This window comes from Carettochelys insculpta, chromosome 31 (genome assembly GCF_033958435.1).
Source record: "Carettochelys insculpta isolate YL-2023 chromosome 31, ASM3395843v1, whole genome shotgun sequence".
NCBI lineage: Eukaryota > Metazoa > Chordata > Testudines > Carettochelyidae > Carettochelys > Carettochelys insculpta.
This window is the reverse complement of record NC_134167.1, coordinates 13,267,378-13,286,623: the sequence shown is the minus strand read 5'-3', so window position 1 is coordinate 13,286,623 and position 19,246 is coordinate 13,267,378. Positions and strand designations below refer to the sequence as shown.

Here is a 19,246-nt window from a genome sequence, read left to right as displayed (position 1 = left end):
GCACCGTGCCCAGCTCTGAAAGGCTGGGGAGCTGCACCCTTCTGCACCCCAAGTCTCCTGCCTCTAAGCAGAGCTGGGAAACCCTGAGCCACCCGGCCGCCCTAGTCGCGGGGACCTGGGTGAGGCCCATCTCTGCGGTCAGCCCCCGGTGCCCGGCCCCCTGCTCATGGGGTCTGAAAAGCCTGTGCGCCCAGGAGCCTGGCCCCTGCTGCCTGAGGGTGAATTGCCACGTGCCTTTGCCCCACGGCCGGAGGGCTGCAGGGGCACAGTTCTCCCGCCCCAGCTAACGCAGGGCTGTCGGCGTGCTCAGCAGCAGGCTGCCCTCGCCCAGTGGGCAGTTGGAGGTGTGAGACCCCCACGTCGCAGCCGGTGGGAGTGCACCGAACCCTGGGGCTTGGGTGTATGTGCTGCCCTTCCTCACCCCCTGGATGTACAGGGGGGATCAATCGCCCCTGTGCTTTCTCTGCTGGGAGCTGGCTGTGTCCTGGAGGGGGCTGTGTCCACACATGGGGCTCCTGAGCTCCAGCAGCAGAGGTCTGGGGGCTGGCAGGTAAAAGCTAACCCTTCCCCTGGGCTGTGCGGGGCAGGGATTGGGAGCCTGCATCCTCTCCTCCCCCAGGGCTGCTCAGCTAGCAGTTACTCCGGCTGGGTTGTCATAGCCAGGCTGAAGAACTCCATGGAGCTGCTCTTTGTCCTCCGTCACGCCAGTGCGAGCTGGACAACATGGGTGCAGCGGGGCTGTCTGGGGAGCCTCGGGCCTCGCACCGCCTGTTGCCTGGTGTGCCGGGTGAGGCGAGGCATCCCCTATAGCGTGGCCTTACCGGGGGGCAGGGGAACCAAGTGCTGCTTCTGATCCTTCCACGTGGGAACTGGGGCCCTTTAATTCCCAGGGCAGAGGCAGAGTGAGCCCAGAGGTTGATGTTCTGGAGAAGGAGAGTCACCTAGGGCTGGAGCCAGGACTCCTGGGTTCTTCTGTGGCTTTGCCATTTACTTCTCCCTTGGCTCCTGCCCTGTCCCAGGGAGCTGGCGGTCGGTGGTGGCCGTGGGCCGCCTGCACTCTCTGGGCCCAGGTGCCCTAGTAATTTCTTTCCGTGTTTCCCTCAGCTTCTTCCTGAGCTGACGAACCCGGACGAGCTTCTCTCCTACCTGGGCCCCCCAGATCTTCCCAACAACAGCAACGATGACCTGCTCTCCCTCTTTGAGAACAACTGAAGCCGTCCCCCGTGGAACGCAGCCACCGGACCCAGAGGCCCTCTACGCCCCTGTCCACGCCTCTGCCCCCCAGGCACCTCCATACTCATCCATCCCACAGCTTCCCTCTCCTCTGCACTGGGCAAGGACGGGCTAAGGCAGCCCAGGACTTTGCCTGAATAATAACCCCATTGCCCGGACTCTCTGAGCCTGCCCCACTGAAGGGACCCTGGAGCAGCTGGCTCCGTGGGGAAGCTGGCCCTGCAGGCCAGCCCTGCCTTTGTGACACGCTTGGGCTATGCTGGGGGCCAAGGTGTAGAGACCCCCCAGATCGGCCCCGAACGTGTCTCAGAAACCGGAGCCAGAGAAGAACAGCACGGAGCAGCTGCTGGGGTGGCGGGGGTGGTACCCAGCCTCCCCTGCTGGTTCTAGGATGCTCAGAGTGGCCTGGGCGCACGGAGGCTGAGGATGGAGACACCCACATCGCCAAAGACCATGGGGAAGACGTGCTACAAGGAGGGCAGAGAGTCAGAGAGCCCAGGACAAGGCTCGCTCCCAGGGCCTGGCAAAGCCTGCGCAGCAGTGCCCTTGAAGGCCGTCAGAAGCCATCTCTGCCCAGCCCAGCTCCTGGACTAGCCCAGCAACGAGTCGGTTTCAGGCCCTCCGCTGCTGTGGCCGCCGGAAAGCTGCCAGCTCTGGGAGCCAGCGTCCTGGAGGTGTCAGAAGGTCACGGGAGCATGCTTGGAGATCCGCCTCTGCTCCCTGCTTGGCGGGGCCGGGCCAGCCATGATGGCAGCAGAAGCTGGGGGCCTGGGGGGCCTCTTCCATTCCTGCCCCCAGACTGCAGCAGCAACACGGTTCCCCGGACACCCCCGACAGACTGACTCCATCTGGCGATGGGTCACCTACAAGCACAATGATGTACATAGTTTAGAAACACTAAAGGAAACAAACCCAGTATATTTAAAGGCAAATGCATCACTCTGGTGTCTAGTTCTGGGGCCCCCTGCCCCGGGGCAAGCGTCCTCTGTATAAATGTGCATACGCTCCCTAGATTGTAATATAGACCATTCCACACATGGGGCTCCCAGCCTCCACCGGGGCAGGAGCCCCACCGTCCCATTCGAAACGGCTGTCCCGCCGAAGCGGGGCGGGCTGCCGAGGATGGGAACGCACCCAGCCGGTCCTGGAAAGCAACGCGAAGGGTCAGCCCGAAACGCTGGTTTTGGAACCCGCTCCCAGCAGCCCCCAGTCAGCAGCTCTCTCGCCCCCACCCCACGGCTGACCTCAGTGTGGTGGAGAGAGGTCCCAGGAGCAGCTTGACTGGGGAGAGTCAAACCATTGTCCCCAGCCGGAGTCCTGTGTCTGAGTGCTGATGGCTGTTCAGTTTTGTGTATCCTGTTTCATTATTGCTATATATTAAAGGATTTCTTTTTGGTGGGCTCGCTGAATGGGTCTGAAGCGGTGAGTGTGTGCTACGAAACCGGGCTGGTGTAATATTTAGGGGGTTTCTGGCTGCAGCTGAGAGAACCAGCCCTGGGCAAACTGTTTAAAACCAGGCCACTGACAGCCCTGACTGGGGTCTCGTTCACATCAGGCGAGCCAAGATGGTCACAAAAGCACCTCTGCCAGCCCCAATGACCAGCCGCTGAGGGTCAGATCCCCAGTCTTAGTTCATGCAGGCTTAGTTCATGAGGACTGAAAGACAAAGATGGCCGATGCCAGGGTCGTCTTTATAGACTTGCCATGTGGAGGGGAAAACCCTTTTTTCTTCACGTGGGCCATGGAGGACCACCTGCTCAGGTGACCTCTTGGGGCGTTCTGCCATTGGCTGTAGGGTGAGACAGCAGCTTTCAGCAATTTCACACACAAATCCACAGATTTTCCGGCTGCTTCCAGTGCCCAAGCCAGCGCCCTCCTAGTCAAGTGAGAGGTTGTGAAAGCCCATTTCACCAACTCCACAAAGGTCCTTCAGCCCACAAAAGGACCAGCCACAGCCCCAGGTCAATACTTACTTGGATCTTAGCCAAAAGAACTCTCTGGGCCAATCCTTTAGAATTGGAAATCTAAAGATTCATTAAAGAAAGGAAAAGAAAAAGGTGTGAGAGAAAAATGGTTAGTGGTTAAATTACACACCCCAGTCAAAGCTGTTAATGCAGGATGCAGCCTATGTCAAAAGCCGCTACCCTGATAGTCTGTGAAAATACATCCGCTGAGGGACGGATCCCCAGTCCATGGAAGCTTAGGTCATGAGGACTGAAAGACGATGGCCGATGCCAGAGTCGTCATTATAGACTTGCCATGTGGCGGGGAAAACCCTTTCTTCTTCACGTGGGCCGTGGAGGACCACCTGCTCAGGTGACTTCTTGGGGCGTTCTGCTGTTGGCCGCAGGGTGAGACAGCAGCTCTCAGCCGATTTCGGAAGATGTCCATTCGAAGTCTGGGTCTCTTCCTTTGTTCAGCTGGGGAGGAGGTGACACCTTCCTGAATCCTTGTGAATCCCAGCCCTAAAACATTTCTCATGCAGCTCTAGTAGCTGCACATAGAAACATGGCCCAGACATACACTTAGTATAAGCAGCTTCAGTGAATCACCAGCTTTCATTAGACGCCTCACTTGACACAAGAGGTGGTGCCAACCTAATACAGTGCGGACAGAAATGGTTTTATATTTATTGTAAAAATCCGGTAGCATCGCAGGTGGAAGCTGGTGCCTTACTGTCTCTGATCAGGAAGTGGCTTTAACCTGGAACAGCGGAGTGAGACAAGGCAGTGGGTGGAGTGAACACACAGACTTCAAATCTAGCTGATCCAGGAAGCTGCCCCGATGCCAGCAACCCTGAGCTTACTCTCATGCTAAAGCAGCCATGGGAGCTGCTGAGTGGAACCGCATTCCAGGTTGCATTGATCCTGATTGATTTGGGCCACACGGAAATCTGGTGGGGTGGGAAGTCCATTCAGGGGGGCTAGTCCAGCCAGAGGTTGAGGACTGGGGAGGCGTCATGCTGCAGTGGTAGCTCCCATGCCAAAGGAGGAAAAGCTACCCTGGAAGGGTGTGCCAGGGAAATTCCTTGGATCTTTTTTGTCAATCTCCTACTTTTCTTGGTCAGCTCCCAGCCTGGGAGAGGGGAAATCTGAGGAGCAGCTCCATGGGAAGGTGGCTTGATCCAAGCTGGTCCATCACTACATGGAGAAAACTTTGGAGAGAGGTTTCGGCTTCAGGTGGGCAGAATAAAAGCCAGGAGCAATGCACTCTTTCCATATGATATGCTCTACCTTGGAGGCACGTACTGGATGCAGGAATCCTTGAGGTGAGGTTCTCAGACCAGTATCTTCCAGGAACTCCTTCAGATGATCATGTATCGGAGGGGTAGTCGTGTTAGTCTGGATCTGTAACAGCAACAAAGGGTCCTGTGGCACCTTACAGACTAACAGAAAAGTTTTGAGCATGAGCTTTCGTGAGCACAGACTCACTTCATCAGATGCTGGTCTTGGAAATCTGCAGGGCCAGGTATAAATAAGCCAGAGCAAGGCTGGGGATAACAAGGTTAGCTCAGTCAGCAAGGGTGAGGCTTACTACCAGCAGTTGATCTGGAGGTGGGAACACCAACGGAGGGGAAGCTGCTTTTGTATTTAGCCAGCCATTCACAGTCTTTGTTTAAGCCTGAGCTGAGGGCGTCGAATTTGCAGATGAATTGTAGCTCGGAAATTTCTCTTTGGAGTCTGGCCCTGAAATGTCTTTGCTGTAGCATAGCTACTTTTAAGTCTGCTACTGTGTGGCCTGGGAGATTGAAATGCTCTCCCACGGGTTTTTGTATATTGCCATTTCTGATATCTGATTTGTGTGCGTTTATTCTTTTACATAGAGACTGTCCAGTTTGTCTGATGTATATAGCAGAGGGGCATTGCTGGCACATGATGGCATAAATTATGTTGGATGATCATGTGATTTATTTTGCTCATAAGACTCCTGACTATTCCCTCCTCGGACCAACTCATCCACGCGTGGGGGTTTGGCTTGCCCTGGTATTTGCTCCGTACAAAAGAGAAGCTGCACTGGACAATGCTGTAGCTGCATCCAATGGTGCTGAGGGAGTTGCCTGATGTGATCGCAGAGCCCTGGGCCAGTCTCTTTGCAAAATTGTGGCCGTGGGGGGCAGACCCAGGCCATTGGGAAAAGTGACCAATATAGTGCTTGTCTTTTAAAATGAAAGGAGGAAGAGACAGAATCCAGGAACTACAGACTGGTCGGCCTCATCTTAGGCCGTGGGGGGAATCGAGGAATCTGTTTTGAAACACTTGGAAGAAAGCAAGGTAATAGGGAACCGCAGCATGGATACACCCAGGGCAACTCATGCCCCGCCCGCCTACCGGTGATAACCGGCAGTGAGAATGAGCAAAGCAGTAGATGTGACGATGTACCCTGGAACGAAGGCTTTGATAACGTCAGTCTCCTGCAGTACTCTTGCCAGCAAGTGAAAGAGGTATGGCGGAAGACTGGACTAGAAGGAGGAGCAAAAGCTGGCTGGATTGTCAGGTGCAATGGTACGGTGTCTAGTCAACAGCCGGTATCAAGTGGAGGGCCCCAGGGATCAGTCCTGGGGCCAGTTTTGTTCAACATTTTCATTAATGATTTGGGGACGGGATGGACTGCACTCAGCGATTTCCTGGGGACTCTGAGCTGGGGGAAGAGGTACATACCCTAGAGGGACAGGGCCCAGAGTGGCCTGGATAAATTGGAGGATTGGGCCAAAAGAAATGTGATGAGGTTCAACAAGGAGGAGTGCAGAGTCCTGCATTTGGGACAGAAGAATCCCAAGCACTGCTACAGGCTGGGGCCCGGCTGGCTAAGTAGCAGTGCTGCAGAAAAGGACCTGAGGATTATAGTGGATGAGAGGCTGGATATGAGTCAACAGTGTGCCCTTGTAGCCAAGAAGGGTAACGGCATATTGGGTGCATTAGGAGGAGCGTTTCCAGCAGAGCTAGAGAAGTTGTTATTCCCCTCTACTCGGCCCCGGTGAGGTCTCATCAGGAGTATTGCATCCAGTTCTGGGCCCATCGGTATAGAAAGGATGTGGACACATTGGAGCAGGTTCAGCGGAGGGCAACAAAAATGATTAGGTGGCTGGAGCACAAGGCCTATGAGGAGAGGCTGAGGGATCTGGGCTTGTTTAGTTTGCAGAAGGGAACACTGAGGGGCAATTTGATAGCCGCCTTCAACATCCTGAGGAGGCTCTAAAGAGGATGGAGAGAGGCTGTTCTCAGTGACGACGGGTGGCTGAACAAAGAGCAATGCCCCGAAGTTACAGAAGGAGAGGAGTAGGTTGGATAGTAGGAAAAGCTCTTTCCCCAGGCGGGTGGTGAAGCACTGGGATGTGTTACCTAGAGAGGTGGTGGAATCTCCATAAGTCCTGGCTGGGATGATTTAGTTGGTGTTGATCCTGCTTAGGGCAGGGGGCTGGACTCAAAGACCTCCTGAGGTCCCTTCCAGCCCTGGGATTCTGATTCTGGTGCTTCCTGCTGCCAGAGCCAGAGCCCCAGCCAGCCCTTCCCGAACCCTGGGCAGGTGCCTTTGGCAGGGACTCTGCGATCTCCCCCACCAAGCAGCAGCTGCGAGCATTTCCCTGTTCCTGGCCTCTGCTCCAGAGCTCTGTGCCTCTGGAGCCCTCGAGCCCCTGGGCGGGGTGAGGACCCGCCTCCCCGCATGGTTTTCAAGTTACCGTTCGCTCTCTGGCGTGACGGATCCCAGCTCTCCTGCCTTAAGGGCCATTCTTGTGGGAAACAGAGGCAAAACCATTGCACTCTGCCCCGGCCGGGGTACAGGCAGCCAAGCCAAACCCTCCTGCAGCAGCTGAACCGCCTGGTCTTTAATATGTCTATCACTGCACACCGCTGCTGGGCAGAGCAGGGCCTGTATCTGCCCTGTACGCATGGGGAACCAGGCAATGGGCTGCTAAGTGACTTGCCCGCTATCGCACAGGGACTCTGGGATCTAACCAGTCCTACTCTGGTTCCCCGGCAGTGCCCTGCCCAGTGATTGCCAGCGTGTGGCTCGTTGCTGGGAACCTGCTGCTTTGCAGTTCCTGGCCTGCAGCCTTGGCGTGGGGCCAAGTGCTTTGGAAGCCCCCACTCCTACACCCTGTGCAGGCAGCTGGCTCCCCCTCACCGCTGGAGGGAGAATAGGACGGTCTCCCCCACCCACCTGGCGGTTCCCACACACACCTGGGGGAGGTGCAGCGGAGCAGATGGTGGAGAGGCTGAGGGGGGCAGGGGAGAGACCTGCACCAGCTGCAGAGCCAGCCAGCGACATGGGCTGCACCAGGCAGTTCTCCGTGCCACGCACTGATGGCCATTGTTTCATGGGAAAATATGTACAGGGTCCCCCAGGGCCAGCTTCCCCCAGGCCTGGCCCTGCCAGCTGGCTGCAGCTCTGATCTGAGCAGGCCACCGGGGCTCTCAGTCTCTCTGCCCGGTAGTGCACGTTGCGGAGATGAGCTTGTGAGGCAGGCACTCGGACTGAGACCCAGCCAGCTCGTCCCACATAACGCCCCCTCCAGACCACGCCTATGGAGGGGAACGGAGCAGGACTGCAGCTGGGTGGGCGACGAGCTGGGGAGACACTTGGGTGCCCCGCATGCTTTCCCTGGGGCTCATCCTCCTGTTGTGTAGCCCCGTGCAACACACCCACCATGGGTGTGAGTGTTGCACAGCGGTCGTGCCCAGTGACTTCTTTCCATCTGGGTGCGGAACGAATTTTGTTAGAGGAACCGAGGGAGCTGCCGCTGCGCACCACCCATAGAAGCACATGCTGTCCCAGGCGGTACCCACCCTGGCTTTTCTCCGCTGCCTGGCCTCTGTAGCAGAGGGGGCGCCGGAGCCGGGAGGGAGAGTTTGCACAGAGGTCACCAGGAGCAGAGAGTGGGGAAGGTGAGTACCGGGGGGAGGCCTTGAGGAAGGAGCTGAGGTCTGCGCGTTGGGTTTGTGCCTCTCCAGGCGTGTCTGGTGTTTGCATTGAAACGCCACAGTTTGGCCCAGCCTGCCCTTTGCATCGGCGCTGGAGAATGCAGCAGTGGCAGCAGCTGGGCACAGTGGGGCAAGTGCCCTCGAGTGGGCACCGCAGTGAGGAGCCAGGAAGGTTTCCGTTGCACCATGGGGGCAGCCTGGCCAGAGCCGGTGGCTGCAAGCTGGAGCGCTTGGCTTCTGTACCCCAGCTCTTTGGAAAACCAGTCCCAGTTCAGCCCTGGGATGGCCAGGGACAGCCCTCAGGGTCGCTAGAAGCACCCCCCAGTACTGGCCAGGGAAGGGCTCTGTGCCCCAGTGTGTGAGGGAAGCTGGATCTGAGCCACTCAGCTCTGTGTCAGAGGCCCTGTACTGCTAACACCTCATGGAGAGTCTCCTTGGGCTTTTGGAGCAGAAGGCAGCCAGGTGGAGAGCTCCCCTCTCAGCTCTGCTGGTGCCCCACACTCCTGACCTACAGCCCCTCCTGTTATCCCAGCCCTGGGCTCCCCCACACCATCCGCTCTGCCCGTGCCCCAAAATCCCAAACTGCAGCCCCCCTGCTAGCCCAGTCTGGGCCCCGCTCCACAACTCTGCTGATGCTCCTCAACCCTGACCCACAGCCCCTGCCCTCCCAGTTCTGCCAACGCCCTTCACTCATGACCTTCCGCCTCCTGCTAGCCCAGCCCTGCCAGTCCCCTCAGTCCTGCCCCACGGCAAGGCCTGCTCTTACAGCCAGGGGCTTCCTTCTGGTTCAGCTCAGAGCTCCACAGCCCCTCTCCTGGGTATTTCTGTTCCATGTTCCTCCCCCCAGGAGCCCCCTGAACCCCTGACTCTGGCAGCGCCCCAGCCCTCCCCCAGGCAGCGCCTCGGCACACAATCTGTGGTACCACTGGCTTTATCTTGGCTCTGTTTGCCGCTCCACAGGGTCAGTCGGTCCAAGCGCGGTGTAAACGGACAGCGGCGCGTCCTTCCGCAAACTGGCGCCCGTTGAAACCAGCGTCAGCTCACGTCGGTGCAGGTTTGTGAGCCTGGTGAGGCTCTTCTCATCTCCCCGTCTAAATGCTTCGCGGGGTGGCGGGGGCACTGAGATCCGAGTGAGCTAAGAGGCTACCTGCCCTCTGCATCCTCCTGGGCTTGGGCGTGGGGGGAGACTCAGGTTCCGTGGCAGCCCTGCTTTGTGGTGTGAGCAGCCCCCGGCCCTCCCAGTGAGTCCATCTTACAGCCTCCGACTGCCACCAGCGCAGCACCTGCTCCCAGCCAGCGTGGCTCAGGTTTCACTAGCAGCTGGAGGGTTTTGCATGGGTCTTGCATGGAGCCCTGGCACGCAGCACACGGACGTTGCACGTCCCCAGGCATGCAGACGCGCCACCTGGCCCAGCGACGGCGCGTCACAGGCTGGGGCTGGTAGTCGGGGAGGATGCCAGCTGGGCGGCAGTTTGCATCCAGAGAATATGTGCAAATAAAGTGGAGGCCGCAGGCTGTTGTAGGGAGAAGGCACCAGTGATTTAGGTCAGTCAATCTGGTGGGGGCTGGGAGGCTCTTCGGCAGTTGTCTTATCGAGGGTGTGACTCCCCAGAGCCAGCCGCACCACGATTGCCTCTGTTTCTGCTCTGCTCTCTGCCACCGCTGCCGCCTGGCATTCTGTCTGCAGGCCCTGGCAAGGCTCGGAAGGAGACGCATTCCTGGCCTTTCGCGGCTCGCTAACGGGCGCGCTCAGGGGAGCTCGGTTTCTCTCGGCCTTTGCCAAACAAAATTCGCTGCTCTGTGCCAGGTCCAGTCCCTCTCCCCCGCTAGGTTTGCTGGGTGCTCCTGCAAATGAACGGCCTGTGCAGCCCCCCAGCTGTGGCCCTGCAGGACTGGCGAAGACGGCGCTCCCTTGTGTGAACCTAAGCTGCACTCGGGTAGATCTAGACAGCAAATTGGCTGCAAATCCATCTCCTAACAGCTCTGAGTGGCGTGCCATCAGCCTTGGGCAGAGCTAGCCCAAAGCAGCCCCTCGCGTTGCAAGCTGATGTCCTTTTCCCAAAAGACACCCTCGGATGAGTCCTCCATCCTGAGCCACGCCGTCTCACAGGCTGCAGCATCTTTCTGCTCCACTGGGACATCTTGCAGCTCTCCAATGCCCTGGGGGCACGAGCAAGGCTCCCAGCCGGGTTCCACAGACGTGGGCTAGCCGGGCTCTAAAAATAGCTGCGTAGGCAAAGACAGCCCACTGGAGTTCTGGCTCTGACGCCCTCCCCCCAGCCTCGGCTTCCGAGCACATTCATGGCAGGCAGTGAGAGCGACGGGGGCCGGTGGCTCTGAAAACCAGGCCATTACTGAGTCACTGCATGATGCTGCTTGGAGGAGCAAAGCATCCTGGGAGGGAACGTGACATCTCCGTGCGCGTTTTTCATCACGATGCAGAAATCCTCAGGGGAGTGTCCGGAAGCCTCTGGGCATCGCTGTGCTGCAGCGAGGCGGGGGCGGGGGGAGAGCTCGCTTTTCCAAGCATGTCTGCTCAGCGCCTGCTCCCCGTGTGCTTGTGTGATGGAGGTGTTTGCAGGGAACTCAGCCCCTGCGCTCCTCTCTGGATGGGGATGATTAATTATTGCTAATAATACGCTGTGATTAAACCGTCAGGCAGGTTTCTTTAAAGACAAATCAGCGACGGCAGGTTCCTTCTCCCCTCCCGCCCCCCATCCCGGCTTGCAGCTTAAATTAGGCATAACAGTGCGTAGGCAGATTTCTCTTCCTCCTGCTTCTTCCCCAAATACAAGCTCTGACTCAGATTCCAAAGGTGAAACAAAATCAAAGCGCAGGAGCATACGGCAAAATCCCAGCTTTGTTCTGCGACGTGCAAGCGGGCCGAGGGCTGTGCATCGCCCCAGAGACACACGTTGCAATGGCTGGGAATGCTTTTCTGCCACCGACCGGGGCACTGTGAAACACGAACGTGTGCAAAGCCAGAGAGGCCTGATCCTGGGAGCGCTCTTTCAGCAGATGGAGCGTCCAATCACGCCAGGGGAGTGGGGACGCACATCGAACAGGGGTCACTTCCAGCCCCTTGGTGTGTTAGTTCTCTCAGCTTCGGGCACAAAGGGCTTGGTTCCAACCTGGCATGGCTTTTACCCATCCATTTCAATGGAGTTATGGTTGAATTCTACACGTAGGAGAGCAGCCTGAGGCCTAGGGGACCCAATTCAGACCTTCTGGGTAAGAGGAAAAGTGTGTACATCTAAGAGAGCATGGCCCTCCAGTGCCATAGGGGAGGGAGGTGCAGATTACTGACAAGGGCTTGCAGAGAGGAGTCAATTCCAGGCATAGACCTCTTCACGGTAGTGCCTTGGGCCTGAGTGTCCCACAGCACTTCCTTTACCTCTGAGATGGGTAATGCACATAAATGTCCTTCAGCTGACGAGGCTCTCAGATTACTCTGGAAATGGAAGCCGTCGGCGCATTCTGCATGGTGCCGGGGGGTACTGCAGGTCCTCAGTCCCAGGGTCCAGGTTTGACATCTTGGCCTCGATTTTCATCTGCTGTTGTTTTTCACGGCTTGTCCCTTGCGAGCTGAGAGTGTGTTAGTCTCTCCTCCAGGGAGACAGGGTGGGCCCACATCTGACTCCACTCACTTCCCCGGCATGGTACTGTGGGGCACACACGAGGGCTGGGCACATGCAGGGTCAGAATTAGCCAGAGGCTCAGTATCCAGCAAGGGAGGGCTTCTCCGCTGTTTGAGGTGGGTGCTGAACCCCTGGGTGAGCCAGTGACCGGCAGCATATTAATGCAGTGCCGCTCACTAGGGCTAGGCTGCTGGCCAGGCAGGTTTATTATAGCCCAGCCTGACGGACGGGGGCTACAACCATTGTCACCCTGCCAAAAAATCCCAGGCTCCACCACCCACACCCAAGAAGAAAGGTCCCAGTCGTGGTCTCTGCTAGCTGTGGGTCCCATGAGCCAGCACTGAATCCTCGCACGCAAGGCTGGAGCTGAGGACCCCGGCTTCGCAGGAGAGCCAACCCAGCAGCGTCACTAAACTGCAACCCCAGAGCTACAACCCAGCCCCACCACTTTCTCCCAGGAACGTGCAAGGCCCCTAGCACGGGGGAGGGACTGGAGACAGAAGGCTCCTTTCAGCATTCAGCCAAGGGCTCCTTGTGCCCCAGGGAGATGACTGCTAGGTAAGGGCTTGATTCCCGGTGAGCTAGCACATCTCAGGGTGGCTGCTAACCAATTCACAGCCAGGAAAAATGCATTACAGACCACGAAACCTGGTCCTTCTTCCTCCGTGCTCTTTGGGCTCGTGTGTGTTTTTACCTTACAGGTTTTGGTGGGTGGGGGGACCAGCCTTGCTCCTGACCCAAAGGGGAATTGTAGCGGGGACGGCAAGGTTATTTTAGGAGGATTGCAAGATTGCCACTCTTACTTCCATGCTCCCTTTGGAGCTCAGTGGCCAGAGAGCAGGGGCTGCTGGCCAGGCACCCAGGGCGGAAGGCAGCTCCCCACCAGCAGCACAGACGGGTAACAGTACTGACATAAGCTTCCAATGCCCCTCCCCATTCCTTTTTGTGTCCGGACCCAAATTATGGCACTGAAATTTCAGGCTGAAATAGCTGAAATCGTGAAATAAACTATTTAAAAATTTCTTTGACCTGAAATTGACCTGTGTGTTTGGTAGGGCCCTACCTATGGCACCTCAGCCGGCAGCGCTGTGGGACAGCAGCTTAGGGCGCAGATAGGAGCGGGGACAGCTTGTTCTCCGTGTTTCTTCTTCACCAAACTGGGGGGAGGCGAAAGGGTCACAGCTGAACAGCAGCATCAAGGATCGCTTGACTTGGTTCCCACGGTCTTTGCTCCACATCCTCTCCCCTTTTAGATTTTCTCTTCCCCAGTTAATCACTGGGGCTTCTTCCCCGTGGTTGCCGGTCCCTGCTCCTCGGGAGCTCTGACATACTCCCTCCAGGGACTAGCACCAGGAGACGTCTCCACGTGGAGGCCTCTGGGTAGAGAAGCCTGCTGGGTGGGTGACACATGGTGCAACTCGGTCTAGATGTCCCTGCAGGATAAAAATGACCCCTGGCATGGAGAATCTGAACGTGATGACGGAGAGAGAGGAGGACATGGGGTTACTTGGCTCATAGGAGGCCTGTGCTGCTGAGAACCACCAGAAGTCCTGGCGCACCTTGTCGCCTAGCAGAGATTGTGGAGCATGAGCTTGGGTGGGCAAAGACCTGCTTCTTGTGATGCATCTTCTTCTCCCCCCCCAGCCTGAGCCAATCCCCCCTTCCCAACCCCACAGCCTAACCCCTGATCTCACCCCCCCTCCCATGCACCCCAGCCCCCCTCTGCCCTCCCATCCCCCACCCCTCGCAGCCCCGCCCTGTGCAGCACCGCAGTGCGCATGCCCGCCACCTCCCTCCCGCTTCTCCGCGGGCACCGCCTCGCCCGAGCGCGCGGGCTGCCGCGGCCCAGCCCCTCGGCGCCGATTGGCTGGGCCAGCCCTCACTCGCCGGCGCCGCGGGCGCCGATTGGCTGCGGTCGGCGGGCGGGCGGGCGGCGCGACGAGTATATAACCCCCGGGGGGCGGCCGCTTTCTTTCCGCTGCGCCGCACTCGCCGCCGAGCAGGAGCAGCCACTGCCCGCCCGAGGCCCCCCCGCCCCCTCCCACGCGTCGCGCCATGGCCGCCAACCCCGTCGTGTACTTCGACATCTCCGCCGGTGACGAGTCGCTGGGCCGCGTCACCTTCGAGGTACCGCGAGGGGGGGGCCGCGTGAGGCGCCCGGCGGCGCCATTTCCTGCCCGGGGCACGAGGCCATTTTGGGCGGGAGGGGAGCGCGCGCGCGCGCTGAGGGGCGGCCGGAGGGTGCGTGCGCGAGCGCGCGCGCGCGACGGTTGGGGCGGAGTGGGGGGGGGGGTGGAGGAGGCGGCGGCGCGCCCCCCCCCCCCCCCCCCCAGCGCCTCCTGCGGGCCGCACTCCACGTGGCGGCTGCCGCCCGGTGCGGTGCGGTGCGGTGCGGTGGGGGGGGCGCGGCGCTCGCTCGCTCGCGCCCGCCGGCTCGTGGCCACGCGCCCGGCCCGGGGGGCGGGGGGTGGGCTGACTCCAGCGCCTTTGTCCCGGGTGCGGGGGTGGGGGGCGCTCCCCTTGGCCTGGGTCCCTCTAGGCTCCAGTCCTGCTGCGGGCGGAGCCGGGTCTCTTCCCTCTCCGTCCCCGCGCGGCTGCTGCTCCCGCCCGTGCCCGCAAGGGAGCCGGGCTTAACCCTTCCGCCAGCACCCGGGCGCCGCGCGGCTCCTTGCTGGTCTCTTTGCAGGTAGAGACAAACGCGGCCCCCTCTGTGCTCCTTTCGGCGCAGCTCGCAGCTGCCCCCAGCGTAGGGTTTGCCTCCGAGGTCCGTAACAGCTGCTGCAAACTGCCAGTGACTGGCATCCTGGCATCTAGTCCGGGTTCCGAGCCGCCCCGCTGGCGGGCTTTGGCCTGAGGACTAGGTTCGGTCTCGCTCGGCATGCGGAGAAGGGGGGTGAAGCGTGGCTCGCGGGGTCCTGGCTCGCATGCCATGAAATTGTGAACGCCCGTCTTGGGATTTGAGTTTTGGAAGGTAGCCAGAGCACAACTTGTATTCAAGTAGAAACTGTAAGATTCTCCCATAAATAGTTATGATGTTGCAGTCGCTGAATTAGAAGTGGGCTGATTCGTTGGTTCTGTTTAATAGCTGGTTTGCTGGCTATTAATTTAAGCAAAATGACTTAACTGGCTCTCTTCTCTTCTACAGCTGTTTGCAGACACTGTTCCAAAGACAGCAGGTTCGTAAAAAATCCCTCGGATATGCAGGGACTGCATTGCAGTCTTCCATTGCTTTTGACAGTGGGTATTCCTATAAATACCATCTGGTAACAACTGTCTTAAATTGGCAGAGAACTTCCGTGCCCTGTCCACTGGGGAGAAAGGATTTGGTTACAAGGGATGCAGCTTCCACAGAATCATTCCTGGGTTTATGTGCCAGGTATGCGTCACTTTCTCACCACTTAACTGTGGTCTCATTTGTTTTGTTGCAGCTCCTGTATTGAAACGGAATGAATAATTCTGTGTTTTTTATAAAACTTGGGGGCTGGAGGCCGATAGCCTTCCAGTCTGTCACTACTCTTCAGGCTTTGCCTGAGTGAGTAAAGAGGTGTCTGACTTCACAGAGTGGCTTGACTGGAACAGACTAGAAAGGTTGGCATTGCTGTTTCACTTGCAGGGCGGTGACTTTACCTGCCATAATGGAACCGGTGGCAAATCCATTTATGGGGAGAAATTTGCTGATGAGAACTTCATCCTGAAGCACATGGGTCCTGGCACCTTGTCTATGGCAAATGCTGGCCCCAACACAAATGGATCCCAGTTCTTCATCTGCACTGCGAAGACTGAGTGGTAAGTGCAGTTTGGGTGGGTGAAGAGGACATTAATTTGTTATCAGAGAGGTAGCAGAGTTCATCTGTATCTTCAGAAACAGCAAGAAGTCCTGTGGCACCTTTATAGACTAATGGATATTTTGGCGCACAAGCTTTTGTGGGTAAAGACCTAATTTGTCTAATGAAAGCTTATGCTCCAAAATATGTTTAGTTAAGGTGCCACAGGACTACTTGTTGTTAATCCAGTGTAACCCTAGAAGGGGTTTATTTTGCCATAGCGCTCTAATGCTTTGATTTTATAATTCAGTTGTTATATGGCCAGTGTAGAGAGCATATACTCAACCCAAATTTTTCTGTGATCCTTATCGGTGAACATGACAACTCAGGCAATTCTGGTGTAGTTTCTATGTTGTGAGGCTTCATTGAGCCTGAAATGACAGTTTTGTCAACAATGCACGGGATCAAGTATGTAATCCCAGAGATCTCCTCATATCTGACAAATTTGAAGGTAGTAACATATATATGCAAAATTGTATGAGATGCCTGGAATTGGTGGCTGAATACCATAGGTCAGACAACTCAGACTTCTACTTCTTGGCAACATGATCCATAAAACCTGTGTTTTATCTTAGGTTGGATGGGAAGCATGTTGTCTTTGGCCGTGTCAAAGACGGGATGAAGGTGGTGGAGGCAATGTCTAACTTTGGATCAAGAGATGGTAAAACAAAGAAGAAGGTCGTCATTACTGACTGTGGGCAGCTGTCATAAAATTCTTTTTTGTCTTAACCAACCATTCCTTCTGTAGCTGGGGCTAACATACCATGGTGTCTTAGCCCCCTTGTAATACTTGTTTTCCTGACTTACTGCTGAGTTTCTATTGGGTTTCATTTCCCCAACCCTCACAAGTCTAGCTGGACTGCAGAGTTGTTTATGATTATGAAATTTAAAAAAATAAAGCCAGCTGAACCACAAGTTTGTTCTTTTTTTTTAAAGGAGATCTGCTTGTAGGGAATGAGTGTAGTGATTGCATGTGTCTTCCTAAAAGTGGAAAGAAATGCCCTTCTTTCTGACACAGATTAGCTAGTACAGCCAACATGTTGTGGTATCGGTAGCTAGGCTTCTAAAAGTGTCCTGGGATTCCTTTAGGGAAACCCCTAGATTAAAACTGTTCTGGAAGCCTGTAGCTAGTATGGATGACATCCCAGCGAGCATGGGAGTTCACTTGGCAAGCATCCACTGTAATGCTCTTAAGGCTGCTATGGAATGAATGGCCAAGCATGCTTTTAATGGTAAAATGTGACCGAACCACTAGTAAAGATCCCTTTTGCCTTCATTGCGTGCAGGTAAAGTCCTCAGTGCTTAGGACTCTTGCTAACGGACTTCTACTTTCCTTTTGTTTGAAAAGGCACAATGCCATACTGATCTCATCTGCAGACGCTGCTGCTGCCTGACTGTTCCTCTTGGCATCCAGGCCAGGGATGGCTGAACTTTGAGCCACATGGGACTGTCTTCAGCAATTCAAGAGCTGAAGCATGCCTTTCAGGGTTTAGGGGCATGTTGTCTTCACACCCCAGTTTGTTTGGCTCTGGATATGTAGTATGGCTAAACTGATGCCATGGGGAGAGGCAGTGGTAGGGGTTGTGGAGGGAAGGATGTTGACTGCACTGAACCTCTAAGTTGTACAGCCTACTCCTCACATACTGGTTGCCTCAGTGGTAGCCTCTTGTCCATGAGTTCTCTTGCTTGTTTACACACTGGGCTGTATATTTAGCCCCAAATGTATAAACCGGATGTTAGGGTGGTAGCAACCCTGACTGAGGTGTGGGGCTGTCTGGGAGCTTCAGACCCTAGTGTGCAGGTTGGGAAACTAGGCTGTGCAGTGAGAACTGCTGTTGTAGCTCCTCTGCTTTACAGGGGCTGTGGAGAACTTGGGTTTCCTGCCAATTAGCAGGTAGAAAGGGGTGGGGGGAATAATGTGCAGGACCTTTGTGGAAAAGTTACGTGTGGTTAGCCAGCTGTGGTTTGGCCACCCTGATCAGTGATCCCTCCTTGTCAGTACCAATCTACCAGGGCACTTGCATTCACAGCAGCGCATAAAACACCAACTGAAACAAAATAGAAGCTTTCCTAATGAAAGTGATTCTTTGCATCTCCAGCGTCAAACGCATTATCAATGCCAGGGCAAAATGGTGTGTCTAACAAGCGTGACCAAAGTAGACACTGGGATTTAATGCCAGCCATGAGACTGTAGCGTTGCATATTCAGTGTAATGATCCCTTGGTACATGGCATGGTATTCTTATTTCAGAGGGGGAGCTGTGTTAGTCTGTATCTGCAAATATAGTGAATGTGGTACCTTAGACTTTGGGGAGCATAAGCTTTCATGGGCCAGGACCTGCTTTGTCAGATGCATGTGGTGGAAATGTCAGAGACAGGTATAAATATGCAGGCCCATGAAAAGATGGGAGTACGCAACGAGAGGAAGGCTGGAGTTGACAAGATTAATTCAGTCAGGGAGTATATGGCCCACTTCCAGCAGCTGATGCGGGGACGGGGGGGGAGTAGTGTTTAGTATTGTCACCTCAGACCACTGCCATGCATCAGTCATTCAACAGTAGCTGTATGTGTCTGAATTAAAGCTTTTTGTGGCACTAATGCTAAATGTAACTTGGAAGAGTCCCACTTTACTGTCCTACTAACTTGAAATTAGTAGCCATTGCCAACCATGACAATATCACAAAGATCTTGCATTTCACTGTTAGCTCTTAAATAACTTTAAGCTGTTTGGCTGTAACTAGATTAATGAAAATCTTTATGGATGCATTCGTACTTGCATAATAAGATATTACTGGCATTTCTGTTAAGCAGGATGTAGTTCTACCTGTATAAATCTTGTGGATCCCCAACCTCCATTTCATTTTATATTATGGGGATGCAAGTGGTGAACTTTCTTCATGGTAAAGAGAGGGGAGGAAGCAGGAGAGGCTCTACCTCTTAAGAGGTTGCTTCTGTTGTAGAGACTTAGTAGCAGCGATCACTTCCTCCCTTAATTTTATTGTACTTTTTTCAAGCCAGCTTACAGTATCGGGTAGCCTTCCATTTTCTTCTGGCACAGAGATGGTCATGGCCAGCTTTTTGCTGCTGATAGGGGTTCTCATTCCAGAGACATGTCTGGAGAGCTGAGTGGGTATTAGAGGAGGATCCTTGTTTGCAGCTGTCTCGCTTTTAGGCTCTTTGGTGTGTAAGAGCCTGACCAGTTGGAAATGAGTGCCTTCCTAGGTGCTTGTGAAAGTGACTCCACAAGTAGGAATGAGCAAATGAAAGGGATCAATGGAGTAGCTCTGGGTAGCAGTAGAGCTTGTGCAGGGGAGGTGTGGGAAAGCTGTATGGTCTACAAGCACAAGTGTGTCCATCCTTCTGAAGGTAAGATGCGGGGGCGAGTGAATGGGAAAAGCCTGCATTGATGCTTGGGGTTTTTTTTTCCCCAAGTGACTGAGTTGGTAAGGGCATATCCATTCATTCAATTTGAAGAACTGGGGGTGCCAGCCCTAAATCTGGATGCGTAGGCATCCTCTCAAGTGCCTAGCAGAAATAACTGGGATGAAGTTATTCGAACCTAAACTCAAACTAGGGGGATTCTGTTGTAAGACGGGAGCTGTTTCCAGAACTTGCTGGCTCTAATAACCCTG

At 55.7% G+C, this 19,246-nt stretch overlaps 2 protein-coding genes across 3 annotated transcripts in view; both read left to right on the top strand.

The window, feature by feature from the left end:
• ZMIZ2 (zinc finger MIZ-type containing 2) overlaps nt 1-2,642 on the top strand; it is a 34,543-nt gene extending 31,901 nt beyond the window's left edge. For both annotated transcript variants that reach the window (XM_074981619.1, XM_074981620.1), the window contains exon 19: nt 1,105-2,642. In XM_074981619.1, the coding sequence (XP_074837720.1) occupies nt 1,105-1,212 (108 nt within the window). In that variant the 3' untranslated portion in view covers nt 1,213-2,642. The remainder of the gene's footprint in view (nt 1-1,104) is intronic.
• Nucleotides 2,643-13,791: 11,149 nt separating this feature from the next.
• PPIA (peptidylprolyl isomerase A) lies at nt 13,792-16,530 on the top strand. The gene is made up of 5 exons (XM_074981593.1): nt 13,792-13,918; nt 14,937-14,967; nt 15,079-15,167; nt 15,405-15,577; nt 16,191-16,530. The coding sequence occupies exons 1-5, from the start codon at nt 13,847-13,849 to the stop codon at nt 16,324-16,326; spliced, it is 501 nt and encodes a 166-aa protein (XP_074837694.1). The 5' UTR covers nt 13,792-13,846; the 3' UTR covers nt 16,327-16,530.
• The last annotated feature ends 2,716 nt before the right edge of the window (nt 16,531-19,246 follow it).